Raw genomic sequence first — 18011 nt, forward strand, 5'->3', positions numbered from 1 at the left:
TCCAGACACAGCAAATATAACCCACTGCACACAAACCATTCAGACATTGACTTGCTGAGCTGCTTCAGTTTTTGTTGTTGTTGTGTTTTTTTTGCATAGATTGTGGCTTTTTTATTTCTTTTTCCCTGCTTCATGTTGTCAGACAGGTTCTGTATAATTCATTTCTGGCTTAGCTGGTCTAGAAGCATTTGTTCCTGGGTGTGGCTACCAAAATGGAACTCAGCTTTTCAAAATTGTTGTCAATCAATTGTGATGCATAATTTATCAAGGAGGTAATTACTTTTTCACACTTGGTCAGGCCGGATTGCACAGCTTTCCTAGCTTACGAAGTGAAAGCCTGATATGTTGCTGTTTACTTTCCTTATCGTTGTCTGAAATTTGCCTGTTGGTCTGAAATGTGTAAATCTGATTAAAAAAAAACAAAAGCAGAATGAATATGTAAGGGATATTTTTTTTTTCATAGTGCTGTTTATCATATTATTTTATTGTGTAGTTTGAATAATTAGATCAAGCACTAATAATGTTTTTTTAATTTTTTTTACAACAACCACTGTGTTAGAGATCAGATTGAATTTGTCTTGTTATCTAAAACATGGCTTACATTTAGTAAACATCAGTCAAGTAGGTTAATGTTAGAGCTATGTCTGGGTATTCCCCTCTGAACATCTCATTTCCATCAGCCTGCAGAGCCTAGAGCCATCATTAGCCTGAACTCTCACAGGAACATCCGTGATGCTGCCGCGCACACAGATCCCAGCACACACAAAATATCAGACTGACTCAGAACTGGAAATATTTTGTAAACAGAGGGCGTACAATGCTAACTGTGTTCAACTTCCACTTAAAAGTGATTTTGAGTTGCATGAAAAATGCTGCTGATACAGTTTAAAGTGAATAATAGTTCTACAAACATAAAAGAAAAAAAAAACTTAACAGTTCCAGCAAAGTAGAAACAGAGAGGACAGATGAAGTTTTTCAGAAGTAATGACATTATGAACATTTTATTAAGTTTAATTAGTTGCATTGAATTCATCATTTAAATCCCATATAAAACATTTTAAAAATAATTAAAAAAAAATGTATGTGACTCTCAAACAAAAAAGCTTTCTCTGTCTCTGTGTGCCCATTTAGTCGCAAGCTTCTCATTCCTGGCTGTGTGACCAGTCTGCTTTTCATCCAAATATGCTCTCTTCCTCCTTCACTTCACACACTTTCTGCCAGATGATTTGTCCATATCTGCAGCATCGGAGCACATTCGATGCGGTTTGTAAAATGTTGTGTGCAGCCAGCAGTGATGCCAAGATGCTCAATGGTTCACCCAGCCGTATGTCTGTCTGCCACCCATTGCAGAGGCTCAGATGCTTTCCCATATGTTTCAGCTTGTGGATCTGTGTGACTGTGTGTATGTGCATGCATGGAATTATGCTTATCTCTGTGTTTTTTCTTTTGTAGAGGAATACAACACAAGCATTCAGGAGAAACTTCCACTCATCATTGGTTCAGCAGCTGCTGGGTTGGTTTTCCTCATTGCTCTGGTTGTCATCATCATCGTTTGTAACCGGTGAGTCCATTCTGCCTTGTAAAAGTCTTAAAAAAATATGGCTAAAAATGCCACTTTACTTTTCAGCTTGTGTGAACTTTTTAACTTTTTGTCGTTTTCTCTTTTTTGCCCCTCTGCTTTTTTGTTGAACAAATAAAACTACCTCGGTTCAAAAGTTTTCAGTACATTTAAAAGTCTTGGTGTTTAAAAATTAAAGCTCTGCGGATACTTCAGTTGCAGAAGTATTAAATCTTCATGTATTCTGGCTTGGATTTCAGTTCCCACTTGGGCCAGTTATATTGACAGTGCAGGTCTGCACCTGTGCAGCATTTCTAAGTCTGAAAAGTATGTGCAAGATAAATTCCTTAACCTTACAGTGTTACTGCTGCAGATTTCCCCAAGGCGTTTACATATGCAGTAACTCATTGTCTTAGGTTATGGTTTCAAACTGACATAATAAAGATTGTGCAGGAAAGACAAAATGAAAAGGTCTGCTTCTATTATTTAAGAGTTATTTAAAAAATATTAAAAATCTACAAAGAAGGACGTTATCTATGAGCAAACGTTCTATATGTTGCTTGTGGATTTTTTTCTACCACGTTTTTCTTTCACTGAACTTTTCATATATATGCTAAAATGCGCCATTTTGTGAACAGCCAGCTTCTTTAGCAATTACATTGTGGATACGCTTAACAACTGCATCCTGGGAAACTGTAAATCAACAGTCTTCTTAATTGTGCAGGTTTCAACATAAAACATATACTTTAAAAATGATTTCTTAATGTCACTTTTTGAATGTTTTGATATTTATTTTAGCTGCAAGCCATAATTATCAAAAATGTGCACAAATATAAATGTTAAAAATATCAATCTGTGCAAAATTAAGGTAGTATATGATTTTTGCCTTTTTAATAATATTAAATATAAATTCATTTATTTTTAAATAATCTAATTCACTGACATGCACCAGTACATTGTTTTTAATACTCTGTCTTTAGACTGTAGATTGTAAAAATGCATGCATATTGGAAAAAAAAAGGAAATTATGCATTAACTATACAATAATTGCCACAGCGACACAATTAATGCATCCACTAAAACCAAGCAGGTTCTAAAAAGAAAGATCTAGTTATGTTTGTGTGGTATGCTGGTGTAAAGGCCTTCTTTTGTGCAGCAATAAAACAAAACAAAAAACCCCTTTTCTACCCTCTATTCTGGTTTTAGCCGATTTATCTCCAGCTTAGCTACACCTGGGGGTGTTTGATTCATGTGTTCTCCCCCTCCTTACTCTCTCTCTCTGAGCCAGCGCTAGAGTTCTTTGTCTTTTCCCCAGGAGGCGTGGCTTTGACAGGGGTGATTCAGAATACACAGACAAACTGCAGCACTACACCAGCGGCCACAGTGAGTAAACCACCACCACCACCGCTCATCTCCGCTCACTCTCACCAACAGCTTCCGCTCCAGGATTAGACACACCTGTATCTATGACTGCCGTGTCACGCAGTTTATCCCTGTGGCACCCATCCAGCGCGCAACAGCCTCACACACCTGTCTCCATGGCTACCACCTTGCTTGCTGCTGTCCTTGTCTGCGGACCCTGCACAGCGGCCGTTCACTACCCCTGGCCTGCACCTTTGTGAAATCTTTCCCATTATTTGATTCCGCTCACTTAGGGTGTGGACTTAACGACAAGATTTGTGTTCAGCTGTGTGTTCCAGACATCACATTTCATAGTCAACTAATTCCATTATGTTAGAAATAGGTCAGTCTTCACTTATGTTAAAGGCCGTTAGACTACTAATGTACATGAGTCATTTGCTTTTGTCAAAAATTTCAAAGGGATTTGGTGAATAAGTGGAGTTATTCAATGATTTTCTTCCTTCTTATAGTTCAGAAAGAGTTTCAGTGACGTTAATGCATGGATAATTCTGTAAGAAAGATATTTCCGTCTGACCCCATTAACAGATCTTTTTTTTTTTTTAACTGTTGAATTTATACAATTGTGTAATTTTGTCTCAGCACTTTTGTCTCAGCACTTTCCTCTTTAGTAAGTCAGTTTCACCCATAAGACAATAACTTTCTCAGCAGAATTCAGTCAGGCAGTGCAAAGGACTCCAGTTTTAGCTACAGTCAAGAGTGTGCCAGTAAATAGCTGGCTATTTCACAGATATTATCAGAAGCCAACGTGTCTTGTGTGCATCCTGTTCTCACACCACTCACAGTTCAGGCTTTTGCCCTTGTTTATGGTGGTCTTTGCCATTAAAGGAAGGTGGTCTTTTGAACCGTGCTTCAGCTTGAGAAGAGATTGTGGGCTTTAGTAATGGGGGGTTGCACCGGGCAAGATCTTTTCCATCTGTTCCATTTCTGCAGCATGTTTTCTCGCTGCAGTCTGCCAGGTTTTGAGGCAGTGTGCATGCTATTCTTGCACTGCAGCCGACCATGTGTGAGTTGTGCATCCATTCAGATGGCCTCAGGTCTGATGTGGAGGTATGTGCAGTATAATCGGATTTAAAACTCAGGACACTTAAGTCCCCACACACTTAAAGGCCACCGTAAGCCAATTTACCTGGCATTGCAGCTTAGGACAGCCAATTTATTTCTAGAGGTGGAGTTGAGCGATGCCAATACAGGACCCTGGTTCCTCTCCTGAGTGTTAATAGCACTGTGGCTCACTGGAGATGATATATATATTAACCCACTAAATCACAGATAAGATGACTGAAGGTGCCATGTCCTTGCTGACTGAACAACCACACACAGTGGCCATAAGGTACTTGTCATAACCACCGTTTGTAATTACAGTACCTCCTCCATCTTCCAGCCTTCATTACCTTTATGTCTTAGAAAAAAAAATATCCCATAATTGCACAGGACTGTGGAAATGGAACATGAATGAATTATTGCTGAATCTCACTGCATTTGACTGTCTGGCCCATAGGTCTGCTAACATGACCACATCAATTAAATATTATAGTGGCTCTTTCCTGTCTTCCAAGTGTCTCCAGGAATGAAGATTTACATTGATCCGTTCACGTATGAGGACCCAAATGAGGCAGTGAGGGAGTTTGCCAAGGAGATTGATATATCCTGCGTGAAGATTGAACAGGTCATTGGTGCAGGTAAGGAAGAAATCTCACTGAACCATGATTGGAATAAAGCATTTTCCAAAGCTATAGCTAAGTCAAAGTAGGTGCAGTTGGTGTAGGTGTTGCATAATTCTAGTTCCACATTTAATTATGGGGGATTTATAAATTGATCTATTTTCCATGTTACTTTTTAACAGGGGAGTTTGGGGAAGTGTGCAGCGGCAACTTAAAGCTCCCCGGAAAAAGAGAGATGTTTGTGGCCATAAAGACCCTGAAGTCTGGCTATACAGAAAAGCAACGGAGAGACTTCCTGAGCGAGGCCAGCATCATGGGTCAGTTTGACCATCCTAACGTCATTCATCTTGAAGGAGTGGTTACCAAGAGCAGTCCTGTAATGATCATCACTGAATTCATGGAGAATGGATCCCTTGATACCTTCCTGAGAGTAAGAAACCAGAAAATTTTCCCCTATTGCAGTTTTTATGCTTTTACTTTTACTACTAACAATTTTACAGCTCTACAGAGTAATGATAGCTCTAACAACAGTGTTGGCCTCAAAAACTGCCTCCTTTGAAGCGTGGAGGTCTCTGTTCAAAGCTTGTGCTTTGACGAGAATAAAAGAGATGATTCAATGATCTCAGCATAATGAGTTTATGACAACTCTGTCTAGCATATTCTACTGCACTAAACAACTCTTGAGATAAATTCAAACTATCTGTCAAAAGCTGACAAGAGGCAATCAGTCCTGCTCCGCATACAGCATACTAATATCTAGAACACAATTCAACAACTCGCATAATAAAGATTAATCAAATTCAATTGCTGGAGGTAATTTTACCGTAGTAGGTCCTTATTACCAGCGGAGAGTTATTGTACTCAATTGCAAATGCTCATTTTTATCCCATCTCTCAATAATATTTTCTGTCAGTCTTTACTGTGCTCTGTTTCATAAAGTGTCTTGTCAGGTGGAACGAAGAATTGTTGTCACTCTTGGGCTCGCTGCTTATTATGCAGCACCACGCATGGATGCTTATGAAATTCTAATTATTTTTTTGTCTTCTGCTCCCTGACATGAAATATAAAGTGCTCATGAGTTCATTGGATTTTTTTGATTTTCACAATCTCCCCAGCGAGGGACATTATATAGAACCCTCCATTTACAACCCACGTTAAATAATTCAGATACTTTTCAAGGCTTAAAATAAATGTCATATGTTTAAACATGAAACCACTATAGGATGACATGTTACACAGCCCATCACTAACTGTGTTGGGATAGTTGCAGAATCGAATCAAGTCTTTTGTTCTGATGGTTTTGCATGCTTGCTTCTACTCTATTTGATGCTGTTGGCTTTTTAAGTGAATGAGCAGAGCAGTGTACAAATAACGGGGGCTCATGATGCATGGTGTTTTCTAAAAGAGAGTTAATTTGAAATATCTGATGTTCAACCACTCTCAGTAAGCATAGTAAGAATGCCTTTTAAGAATTACACATAGGCCTTCTCACTTTATTTATTTAAAACAGCTTTTAAATGAGCTTTTTTAATGTGCAAAGACAATGTACAGAGAAAAACCTGAATGGACTCCATGATTCATAAATAGGTTCATTCACTGTGAAGAAAGACTTTGTAAACATTTTGTGTGCTGATTCTTTTCATTTTATATCCAAAAATGTCAAGAGAAGGTGTTTCCAAATGTTGCGGCTCCGACTTATCTGCGGTTTATGATACACAAAAGACGGAATATTTTTATTCCTGCAATAAAAATAAATGTAAAGAATATTTCTGATAATGCATATTTTTGACAAAATCCTTTCAAAAGGTTAAAAAAAGCAGAAACAAATTATTCAACATAGTGTAGTGGTTTATGAGGCTGGTTTGCTTTTGTTATCACCTTCTTTAATTGTCTTATAATCTAAATTTATAATCTTAAACGAGTTATTGGTGGGTTATATACTGGGTTAGAAGCTGGAATGTTTGGGAAACACTGATTTAAAATGACCAAGCAACCGGTGAAAGTCATGCTCATGAATAAAGCCAGAGCAATCCTCAGTTAAAGATTATTTTGAAAGAATGCATACACTTTATAGATTGAAGTCATTTGTGATGACAAAAGCAGATGTGGATAATAGTCTATTATTTGGTGATACCTAAAAGGTATTACCTAAAAGGTATCTCCAAATAGGTGGGTGAGTGCCCATCTCCAAAGTTGGGTGGGCAAAAATCAGGGTTCACTGTGAAAAAGTTGCCAGCTTATAAGGTGTATGTCTATGAAATACCGTAATACTTTTAAATGTGTTTCATAAAACAGTAAACTATGTGTGCATAAACAACACATTTAGAAATCAAGCATTTATAAAAGTTGTTTTTGTTTTTTTGTTTATTTATTTATTTACTTTAAAATTCAATTTCACTGTAGGCTTAAGATGCCTAAACACTGTCTTTACCACTGACAACCATCCCGAGTTGTCAGTATTAACTTCCTCCTCCAAGACAACATCAAAGCCATCATCCTGAATTCAACATAAAAACCCCTGTCAGCGCACCGCTGAGCCTGGGTTCACACTCAGAGCCTTTATTTGCATTCTGCCTCCGACCTCGGAGAGGCAAAGGATCAGTTTTTTTTTTGTTTTTTTTTGGTTTGCAAGGGGAATCTGATCTTGCAGTGAAAGCTGTTTTTCTGTATATGTAGATGCATGTTAAACATATTTGACAGCCCACTTGTTTTGAAAACAACAGTAAAGCTTTGTAGCACCCAACAGTGACAGTTTGGCAACAGCTGCTGACAGTGTCAAAGCCTCTGAACATGATTTGTATCTTTTAGAGCAATTGATGGCTGTTTGTTTGCAACAACGGCAGTAGAGACTACTGAGCTGCCTGCTGAAGGTTTGGCTTAACTGCTGTAGAAAAAACAAGCTGAGGAAATGGAGCGGGGATTGAGAGATCATAGCTGGGACTGAATCTTGAGCCACCTATAAGCTGAGAAAATAAACAGAATGAACTCCAGACTTCCATGAGTTATTTCTTGAAACTCAAACAAGACCTTTACTGACATTATTTAGGGGTGTGTCTTTCCCCTGACTTGACCCAAATCACATAGGGGAATTTGGTCCAATTAAAGTATATGGCAAGATGGCTTTTAGATTAGGTGCTAGTGTGTATGTGTGAGAAAGGTTTCATGAATAATACATCCTGTTTAATTGCTGTGCTACACAAAGATGGGCAGCTTGGCATGATGAGAGTTATCCACTCAGCTAATGAGGAGTAAAATGTTAGAAAGAGAAATAGGTTGTATGAATTTTTGCTGCGGTCTGGGCCTTTATTGCCTGCTCTGCTATTTCCACCTTTAGCTTTTTATTTTTTTTTATTTTTTTGTCAGTCCACACTCAACCTTATGCTCCCATGCCCCATTATCCGGGGTCGTCTGGTTTCCTTGCATCATGGTGGGTGGTGGAAGTAATGCAGGTGTGCCCAGTTGGAGGCACAGCTGCACCACTGCTCCAGACACTACCCGAGCATGGGGTATAAAGCCGTCACCAGAACGGAAAGGGGGACAGCTGTATGCAGACAGCCAGTCCCAGCTTAGTCCTGCCTAGTCCCACAGAGGCAAGTTAAGCTCAACCAAAACCTGTTGGTGTGCAGCACCGACAGGATTCCCTCTTAAAACGTGTGCTGAAAATAACTTCATTATGTTTGATCTGTACCAACTATATGTTCATTCCTCAATCTTGTCACTGAAGGTAATATTAGGATAAAGTGCAGTGCCATTCCTGCACTGAAATTCAGGAAGATAAATAATGATCTCATCCTATCATTATTTATCTAATCATAAATAGATAAATAATCTGTTTCATTCCCCTGTTAAATGTTTAAATGGGCATCAAACTTTAAACAAGTTTCAAAATGTATTTTCTTGTGAGGTGAACTGGTATAGATGTCATTGTCACTAAGCGCATTATTAATTATTTTCATAAAAAACAGTTGCTGTTTTATGTCCACTGATATTTTTCCTGTCTGTCTTTGGTGATGAAATCTTTGACGTTGGCAGACCTACTTGCCATCACCCTAATCATTGTAGCTCTCTCCAGTACATGCATATTTTTCTGGTGTATGTCTTAATTCATATCTTAATTGTGATTCACGATGCGAACAAAGACATTTTGCATAAAACTTTGATCAAAAGGTCGAGCCATTGCAAGGTTATTATTAAACAAGACAACCTAAGTAAAAATCTTAAAAACTGGCATATGGCTGGCAGTTTGGTGGTTAAAGGCCACCCCCGGTGAGAATCAAGCTTTTGACCTTGTTAACACATCCATATGGTGTTTTTATATGCTAGAATGCATAACAGGAGAGAAGAAAGCTCTCGACGGCACCGCTTAGTAATTCTTCACTGTTAGTACAATATAAATACTGAAGTCCCAACAAACTGATTCAAGCAGGCAGACTTTACACATAATCTAAAAAACAAATAACCTGGAGGAACATTGTCAAAGACGCTTTATAAAATGCTGTAACAAAATATCATTGTTTCCATAATGCAGCATATGCTTAGAATTCCAATGTGTTTAAAAGAAGAGTTAAACTGCAACCATGAAACCAGTGCATTTTGTGGACAGTCTAGATAGTATAGTTGCCCCTGCATAAAATAAAATAAAAATAATGTTGTTTTTTTTTTCTGGGGTTATATAAAAAAAAATATCTAAACATAAATACTCAGATATGCCATTAAAACCCAATAAGATACTTTTTCAAGCAACCCCAGAAGTTGTCTGTCACTGAATCAAATTTCACCTTGAGATTTATCCTTTTTAAGATTACTGCAGTACAGTATTGTCATGTGAGCCTCATGTATTAAGAGATTTGTTTTCCTTTTGATCTATAAATAATTTATGACCTAATACATCTTTTCCTCAGCAAAACGATGGGCAGTTCACTGTGATCCAGCTTGTTGGTATGCTACGTGGCATTGCTTCGGGCATGAAGTACCTTGCTGACATGAATTATGTGCATCGTGACCTTGCTGCTCGGAACATCCTGGTCAACAGCAACCTTGTGTGCAAAGTGTCAGACTTCGGTCTCTCACGCTTCTTGGAGGACGATACATCAGATCCTACGTACACAAGTGCTCTGGTAATAAAATATTTGAACTCTTACCTTGTATACACACTCAACTGATTTTGGTGGATATTATCAGTCTTCTAAAATAAGTCAAATGAGTCCTTGCTTGACAACTCTTTGCATAGTTCTGCCAGAAGGTTTTTTTTTTGTTGTTTTTTCCGTGTTATTTTAAGGACTAAACCAGGGATTGACGTATGCCACAGTGCCCTCCCACTCTGTTCCCCCCTATCAGGACAAATGTCATCTCTCCACTTGTTTTCCTCATCCTTCTTCTGGCTAGAAAATTCCATGAACATGAGTTTTGTTATATTCACCTCGCAGTTTGGATTACAATTAGTATTGTTTCTGTGAATAGTGTCTCTCCAGACTGCGGCGGTCAGGTTTCGGTGTCATTTGCCTCACTTGGGTCATTCCCCTCATTTTCACAGGGAGGGAAGATTCCTATCCGATGGACCGCTCCCGAAGCAATCCAATACAGGAAGTTCACCTCAGCTAGCGATGTGTGGAGCTACGGGATTGTCATGTGGGAAGTCATGTCTTACGGAGAGAGACCTTACTGGGACATGACCAATCAAGACGTACGTATTTAACAAGCTTTCTGTCATTTTCACTGGTGCTGTTAATTTTTTTAGGCTAGGGGCCACCCTAAAACATTTATTCCCCAACTCTCAGCGCACATATATATTTTTGGTTCGCTGCGTTCTAATAAAGCCTCAAATTCCTCTGAGATAAAATTTGTCAATGGTGTCTCCTTTCTCTTGGCTAAACACAAGAGAAAGGAGACACACAATTATATGAAAATTCCCCCACACTTTACACACAGACATAATCAGATCATTTGAAATGCACAGCAGTGTTCAGTGGACAATTTCTGCTCTTGACTGGAGCCTCCATTTTCTGTTTCCCTCTGGGTAGTGAAGGAGAGAGCAAATTATAGGGAGAGAGATAATGAAAATAGTTTCAAATTGAAAGTGAGAACACTAATGTGCTAAGAGGGACTGAGAACCTCAACGGTTATCATATTAGCAGCTCCAGATAGTGTTTCTGCTCCATCGGGGTCCTCGTTTGGAGGTCTTGTGAATAAGATTAATCTGCGTCTGAATGGAGTTTCTTTAATGACCCTGATAATGAGCAGGGGATTGTGTGCCCTTCCTGCAAGTGTGCTTGGGGTTGTTCCTCTCTGTTAACTATGCACTACCTCTGTATACAAGTGTCAGACCTGTAAAGTGGCTTTATGGGAACTAAAAATTAAATACACTTTAAAAGGTGTTTGATTATCAAATTTTTAGCACAGAGTATGTTGCTTAAAAAAAGAAGAAAAAAAAACACCTAGTCTGTATTTTTACAGTAGTGTGTCAGGAAAATGGAACATACAGTTAACTCTACAGCACTTTTCTATTGGTTCTTTTGAAAACAACAATGAAAAATTTAAATAAACTGCTTAAAACCAGAGGTAATTTTGAAACTACACTAGAAATCAATTATATTTTGACATTCTAATTTTTTTTTCTTTTACTTAAATGATATGTTTTCTTGTTTGAAGCATTTTGAAAAGTGAGTAAGACAAGTAGGCATCTGTGTCACATCATAAAGTGTTGTTAAAAACTTTTTGCTTCCTTACCGATTTGTTCAGTTTTTTGTTTAATTAATTTATTTTTGATCAAATTTATTTTTTTCACATACTTAAACAAATTTTAACATGGGACAAAGATAACCTAAATATAAAATTAGTTTTTAAATAATTTTATTTACTAAAGAAGCTGTGAATTAGTTGCAAATATTTCACTAGTGTTATATTAACATGTGAATAAGTCAGACAATTAATAAATACATAAAACAATACCTGAACTAATTGTCACTAATAACTCCAAATTTAGAATAGATTTATTTATTTATTTTTTGTGGGAAACTGCATGTTTTGATATGTGATATGTTCCTTAAAGTGATTTATCTCCCCTCACAGGTCATTAATGCTATAGAGCAGGACTACCGGCTGCCCCCGCCGATGGACTGTCCCAACGCGCTGCACCAGCTCATGTTGGACTGCTGGCAGAAGGACCGTAACAACCGTCCCAAGTTTAGCCAGATTGTTAACAACCTCGACAAGATGATCCGTAATCCGAACACACTGAAAGCTATGACTCCTTTATCTTCAGGGTAAGTAAAACACAAGCTGAGTCTTTGTATTTTCAGGCTGCGCTTTTCTCCTTTTTGTGATTCCTTCTTCTCCCCGTGAGGTATTTGGTTGTGCGTTTATTCATGTCTCCATTGGCATCACAGAAAACAGGCCTTTTTATTTTGGTTTCTTCCGCACTGATATGGATAACATTTTTAAGTGTATGATTCATCTCAGCTTCTGTCGGCAACAAGGCTTTCAATTGTTGACTAAAATATTTGTGCTTTTGCGACAGTGTCAGCTGTGGCACTCTTCACATTTGCCAAATGCAGTTTCTCTTGTTTTTCCTGGCGCCTAGCGGTTATGTAAATTAAAGCCTTTTGGTTTGATCGATCCAAACCTTCCCACGAATGCTCCAGGCAACCCTGGGGTTGGAGCAGCTCTGCAGTTTTTTTGTTTTTTTTTAAACAAAACATTTTCAGGCATCTCTGCTTTGGGTGTTAGTTTGCTGTCAGGGCCAGGGCTTTGCTGATTTCCATTATCCCGGCCTGTGCTTTCATTTGCGGTATAGTGCAGAACCACAACCCAGATTTTCCACAGACACTCAGTGAATACGCTGGCTCCCTGAAGACTATCACCTCATTTGGAAAATACCCTTTATGAGGAAACAGTTTGGAAAATATTTTTTCATGGATTAGGCTTGTGGGATTCTCTACGTGCTGTCAAACATTTTGAAAATGTAACATAATAATTCATGTTTGAATCGTCTGCAGGTGGTCTGGACTGACCATGATGTTATATCTTCCTCTTTGAACTATTATTATTCTTAATCCATCCCTCTTATGTCCCCTGTAGGGTCCATCTCCCTCTCCTGGACCGCAGCATCCCAGACTTCTCCACCTTCAGCACTGTGGATGAGTGGCTGGATGCCATCAAAATGGGCCAGTACAAAGAAAACTTTGCCAATTCTGACTTTTCTACATTTGATGTGGTGTCTCAGATGACCATGGAGTAAGTGTTAATGATACCTTGGCCTGCACTGAAGTTCTGATAAGTGCAAGAGAAAACTTTGAAAAGTAGTGGGTGTTCAGAGGTTTGGGGTTTAAATCTTAGCAGAAACAAGACTCTGCGGCCTGTTGTAATTTATGCTATTTCTGGATGCTATTTTCAAATAATGTTTGACTTGGGACGCTAAACAGTGGGCACAATAACTTAAAGCTTGGGATTTTTTTAAAGCCTTTTTCATGTGTTAAACAAGGCCCTACTGATCCTTACTTTAAAGAGGGAAAAAGAGCACATGGGGTTAAGTTGCTGGAAAAAGTATCATCCCGCTTGTACAGAAACAACAAAAGTCATTTCCTGTCAGGGTTCCAACAATACAAGCCAGAGATCAGCCCACAGAGATGTTTAGCTTCAGTTTTTCAGGCAAACAGATGGTAATGTGCAATCCAACAAATGTGGTTACCGCTGAGATGCAGCATAGGAGTAGATAAATAGCTGCCCTGTTGTGACTAAATAATGTTTGCATTGCCACAACTTTTATAGAGTGAAAGATCTTTAAATAGAGTAAGCTGTAGTAAAAAAAAAAACATGTATGCATGTCAATCTAAGCATTACTTTTGCTCCATAAAAAGTGATACACCAACAAATCAGCGAAAACGTCTGTCAATTAAATATAATAATTTTTACAGCATGTCACAACAGAGTCATAGAAAACCCAATGGAGAACAACAAAAAGAAAAATGTACTGATAAGATGGAAGAAAGGTTACAACAAGTATGTACTTTTGGAGATAAGTTTAAACTCAACCAATGGAAAATATTTTTAAGATGACAAGTTATACTTGTCATGAAACATTTTTATGAAAAAATCTAATTATTACAGGAAAGAAAATAACTGAAGTAGCAGATATACAGATATTACTTTTGTAATAAATCAACAGTGGTTTCAAAACAAAGTCTTGTGGAACCTCAGATTTTATTCTGGCATTCTCAGATGTCCATTAGTGCTAACAGTTTTGTTTTCTATACATGCATCAATAATTTATAGGTTGGTTATAAAATATTGTATATAGCCATTGGTAACATTAGGCTGTGTTTTTTGTGCTTCACAGTGACATCTTGAGGGTTGGTGTGACTTTAGCAGGCCATCAAAAGAAGATCCTGAACAGCGTCCAGATGATGCGTGCACAGATGAACCAGATTCAGTCAGTGGAGGTTTGACCCTCCTGAGAGGAGCAGAGGGGGGCAAAAGGTGTTGGGAGACAGGGCTCTGGACGTGGAGAATGCAGTGGATTTTCTTTTTTCCTGTGTGGCATTGTGTCTGGTCTTCCCACCAGGCTGCTATCAAGCCCCACGTTCCCCTCTCCTGTTCCCTCTCTTCTCCTCCTCTCTCTCCTCCCTGGCTCTCCCTCCATGCTTGGGATAAGTTGTGGAGAGCTGTGACGCTGCAAGTCAAAGTGATGAAGAATCCAGGCGGCCCACAGCCAAACCCACCATTAGAGCCAGAAATACGGGAGGTTAGAAGTGACCAGCAAATCAGTTTCCAATCTTCCACCAATTTTATTTGTTTCAGCATTTATTACCCCCCCTTTTTTTGTTTATTCTGCTAATTTTGTAAAGATTTTTTTTTAAAGAGGAAAAAAAAACTGATAAGGAAAGGAGTTTATCTAAATTTATAGATGATATGAGGTTGTACACTAGAGAACTGAGTAGGAAAGCTACCCTTTAAAAGGGCAACAAAAGAAACGAAGGAAGAGTTGAGGAGAGGATCTTCAACAAAGTGTGGAAATTGTCTTTTGTTTTAAATTTTGGACCGCATGTGGAAATGCAGAGATCTCTGTGGCCTTTTGGAGGACAAAGGGGAACTTGACATGCACGCCCAACTGGTACCACAGGTAAATAAAAAAGGAAAAAAAACAAAAAGAAACGCAAACCATGAAATGGACAACTTGTGGCATAGACTGATGTTAAAACCACAATCAGTGAAATGGACAAATCTTGCAGTGAAATCGGCTCGACAGAAAATGGGAAAAACTTTTCTCTCACTGAGAGAAATTTTTAATGTTGATATTTTGTATTGAAGAATCCCTCTTGCCATGCTTCCTCTAACTAAAGACTAGTTTATTTTTTTTCTCAGTGAAATATTCACAGTCTGCCAAATAGAACTCTTCCCCTTCACACTCTAGTCATGATCCTGTGCTGTACATATCAGATGCACTTGACCTGCCATAACATGATGACTCAAAGATAGTTATTCTAGGCGATTAGTTCAAGAGCTGAAGGAATGACTACAGGTACTACAGGGAGGATTTAAGTAGTTGTTGCCTCTAGCTGCATCGTTTTAGCTTGTGCAAAAAGATAGCAAAACTGACTTCCAGCAGAGATTCTTAGAAAAAGATAAAAACAAAAAATAAGAACAGGTTCTACTGTTTACATCAGACTCTACAGAAAGACAAAATAATCAAGTTACAGCATCCTCCTTCAGGGTGTTTATCTCAAGTGCCGTCTGTGCGTACTTGCACATGTTGCACTCACATGTCACACACACAAAGAGAAAGGTAGCTTCTAACAGTGTCAAATCTTGTGTTTGATAGCATGCTGAGTGAGTGGTTAATTTCACAGTGCTTTGATTTGCAGCGATTAGTCTAGTACTATATTCAGTATTCTTCCAGTTTTCCTGTTTAAAAAAAAAGGATGTTTATGCTTCAATGATTAAAGTTTTGATACCACACAGTTGTTTTACATTCACAGTCATGTCACAGTCATACGCTTGTTGAATAAAAACTAAAATGTGTGCTATATTGTTGCAATTCTGGTATGACTATTTTTGAATTTCTATTGTTCCCATGAGTTTTGAGTTTATTTTTTGTTACCAACTCTCGGGATCTTCCTCCATTGCTTTCCATTTATTTTTGAAGGACAAATCATGCACAAAACCATGTAGATAAAGCTTTACTTTGTAAAAGCTTCTGTCTTCACATGTATGCATTCATTGTATATTATTTTATGATGACTAACTTTTACATGAGTACAGAACTGCCAGTCCTGGTTTGTGTTGTTGCTGTTAACCTGTTGTAAGTTTTGTAAAAAGGGGAGATGGAGTTCAAGAAAACCCCGTGACTCTTCAAAGATGGTAAATCAGACATGGGTTTATGCACACGACCAATAAATGATAAGCAGTAATGCCGAGCTCCTGCCGGGCTCTGCCCTGAGAGCTGACAGACAGACATGGGTGTCCAGCTGTGAGCCATCGGTCAGATGTGTCTGGTCACAGTGGGGCGGCTGCACCCCGATCACAGCTTCTCTGCCCAGGCACCGATTTCTTCTCTCTGTCCTCCTGATAACACACATGCCTGTCGACCACCTGTCAAACGGCTTCTTCTGATCTACTCTTAGTCGGCTTTGGCCAGTTGTCTGGTTCCGTCTCGGCGTGTTTAAAACGCATCAGCAGCAGCAGGCATATTAACATTCAACAGCATAGCAGTTGTGTCTTGTCTTGTCCTAATGGTATGTGCCACTGAGATTCCTCCAGACTGGACAATGCTTCTCATGTTTACTTGAACCAAACCTTCAGACGCTGACCTGAGTTTTCATGTTCCAACTACAGGCAGCTTTGGCACTAAACACTCTCTTTGAAAAAAAAAAAAAAAAGAGAGAGAAACCTCAGTTACTCCACCACTGTCATCCTATCTTACTTTATCCCCAGCTGTCCACCGACTTTAAAGCAGACAGGGATTGATTTTTTTTTCTTTTCCTCTGCAGCAGGATACATAATAGCAAATATTGCGCTGGAATTTTTTCATGAAACACTTTGTAAAAGTAGAGGGGGAGAATCGTGAGCCACAGAAAATGGGGAAGCAAAGTGAGAGGCAGTACTGTGACCTAGATGCCACCAATACTTAGTGTTTTTTCTGACCTTTTCCCACTTCTATTTTTTTATTTCGCAGCATGTACCAGCTCATCAGTTTTGTTTTAAAATGTAGCATGTATTCTCACAGTGTGGGAAATATTCCGTCATCAGGAAAAGCTCTTAATGTGCAAGAAATTAATTTGCAGTATGCGAAAGGCTGGCAAGGTACAGTATTTCTTTACTCCAGCCCCATCATGGCTCATTCAGAGGCTTGTCTCTGGATGCTGCCAAGACTTTGAGTTATTAATCAAGCAATTATTCTTGACATTTATTTTAAGGAACTACCTTAAAGAGGTTGTGGGTAATCCCTTCTGATTACTGTCTATTTTTTTTTATTTATTTTTTTTTTGCAAGGCAAGTACTTTTGCTGGTTTTGCATTTTAAATTTCAGATTTGCATTATGAAATTAGAAAAAAAAATATTTGCATTGTAAAATTTTAAAAAGTAATCTAATTCTTGCAACTCTACATTGTTGCAGTTTAGGGAGCACATTGAACAGTGGGCCCCTTATGTTTAATTTAAGCAACTGAATACAGAGTGTTAAAATGTATAAAAAATGAGGTTTCTGATTCATCTGTGACACATTTATGGCAAGAATATTTCTGAAGGAATTTTCACTGTAATTATTTTTTTATTTCCTCTGAAATGAGACAGAATATTTGATGTAAGTGAAATGATTCCCTCAAACGGCAATGGATATCAAAATTAAGATATGTAGTTGGATATTTTTATTATTTGATGATTACTCAGACAGTTGGTGATTTGTAAATATATACATATATATAAAAGATAATTGTGCACATTGCTTAATTTACATACATATTCTCCTGCTGCACTCATTAAAAAAGCTTTTTACTTTTTTTTTTTTTTTTTTAAATGCCTTTTGGCTCTGACGTCAATGATTGCTTTCCACATTTTCGAACTGCATTTTTCTGTAGCAAAACAATTAGTTTAATCTTTATATCTGCGATGCAAAGCAGAACTACTCAGCCTTCCCTTTACAGTGTGTCATTTTTTAAAGGACGGAGGAAAAGGGTAAAGTCTGAGTGTTACAGTTACATGATAAACATGAGCCGATCCATGTTATAAAGAAGTCAGCCTCATGTTGTGTAGTTTAACAGCTGCAGCGGGAAGCAGCATGGCGCCCTCTACTGATGTGTTTCAAATGTTCTTAGACTGACATTTTCAAGCCCATTTAGTTTGTGAATTCTGCAGCAGGCAAATCTCCAGTGTTTTGG

General features: G+C 38.3%; 1 protein-coding gene across 4 annotated transcripts in view; it reads left to right on the forward strand.

Annotated features, from left to right (window-relative positions):
• ephb2b (eph receptor B2b) overlaps positions 1 to 16514 on the forward strand; it is a 122873-nt gene extending 106359 nt beyond the window's left edge. Inside the window, exons 8-16 of one of the 4 annotated variants that reach the window (XM_016668934.1) lie at positions 1453 to 1561; positions 2874 to 2941; positions 4546 to 4659; positions 4824 to 5071; positions 9543 to 9758; positions 10175 to 10324; positions 11710 to 11903; positions 12718 to 12873; positions 13976 to 16514. In XM_016668934.1, coding sequence (XP_016524420.1) covers positions 1453 to 1561; positions 2874 to 2941; positions 4546 to 4659; positions 4824 to 5071; positions 9543 to 9758; positions 10175 to 10324; positions 11710 to 11903; positions 12718 to 12873; positions 13976 to 14084 — 1364 coding nt within the window. In that variant the 3' untranslated portion in view covers positions 14085 to 16514. Of the gene's footprint in view, positions 1 to 1452; positions 1562 to 2873; positions 2942 to 4536; positions 4660 to 4823; positions 5072 to 9542; positions 9759 to 10174; positions 10325 to 11709; positions 11904 to 12717; positions 12874 to 13975 lie in introns of all 4 variants that reach the window. The other 3 variants (XM_007547017.2, XM_007547018.2, XM_016668935.1) reach the window with 3 other exon arrangements.
• Positions 16515 to 18011: the final 1497 nt, after the last annotated feature.

This window comes from Poecilia formosa, unplaced genomic scaffold (genome assembly GCF_000485575.1).
Source record: "Poecilia formosa unplaced genomic scaffold, Poecilia_formosa-5.1.2 Scaffold18, whole genome shotgun sequence".
Taxonomy (NCBI): domain Eukaryota; kingdom Metazoa; phylum Chordata; class Actinopteri; order Cyprinodontiformes; family Poeciliidae; genus Poecilia; species Poecilia formosa.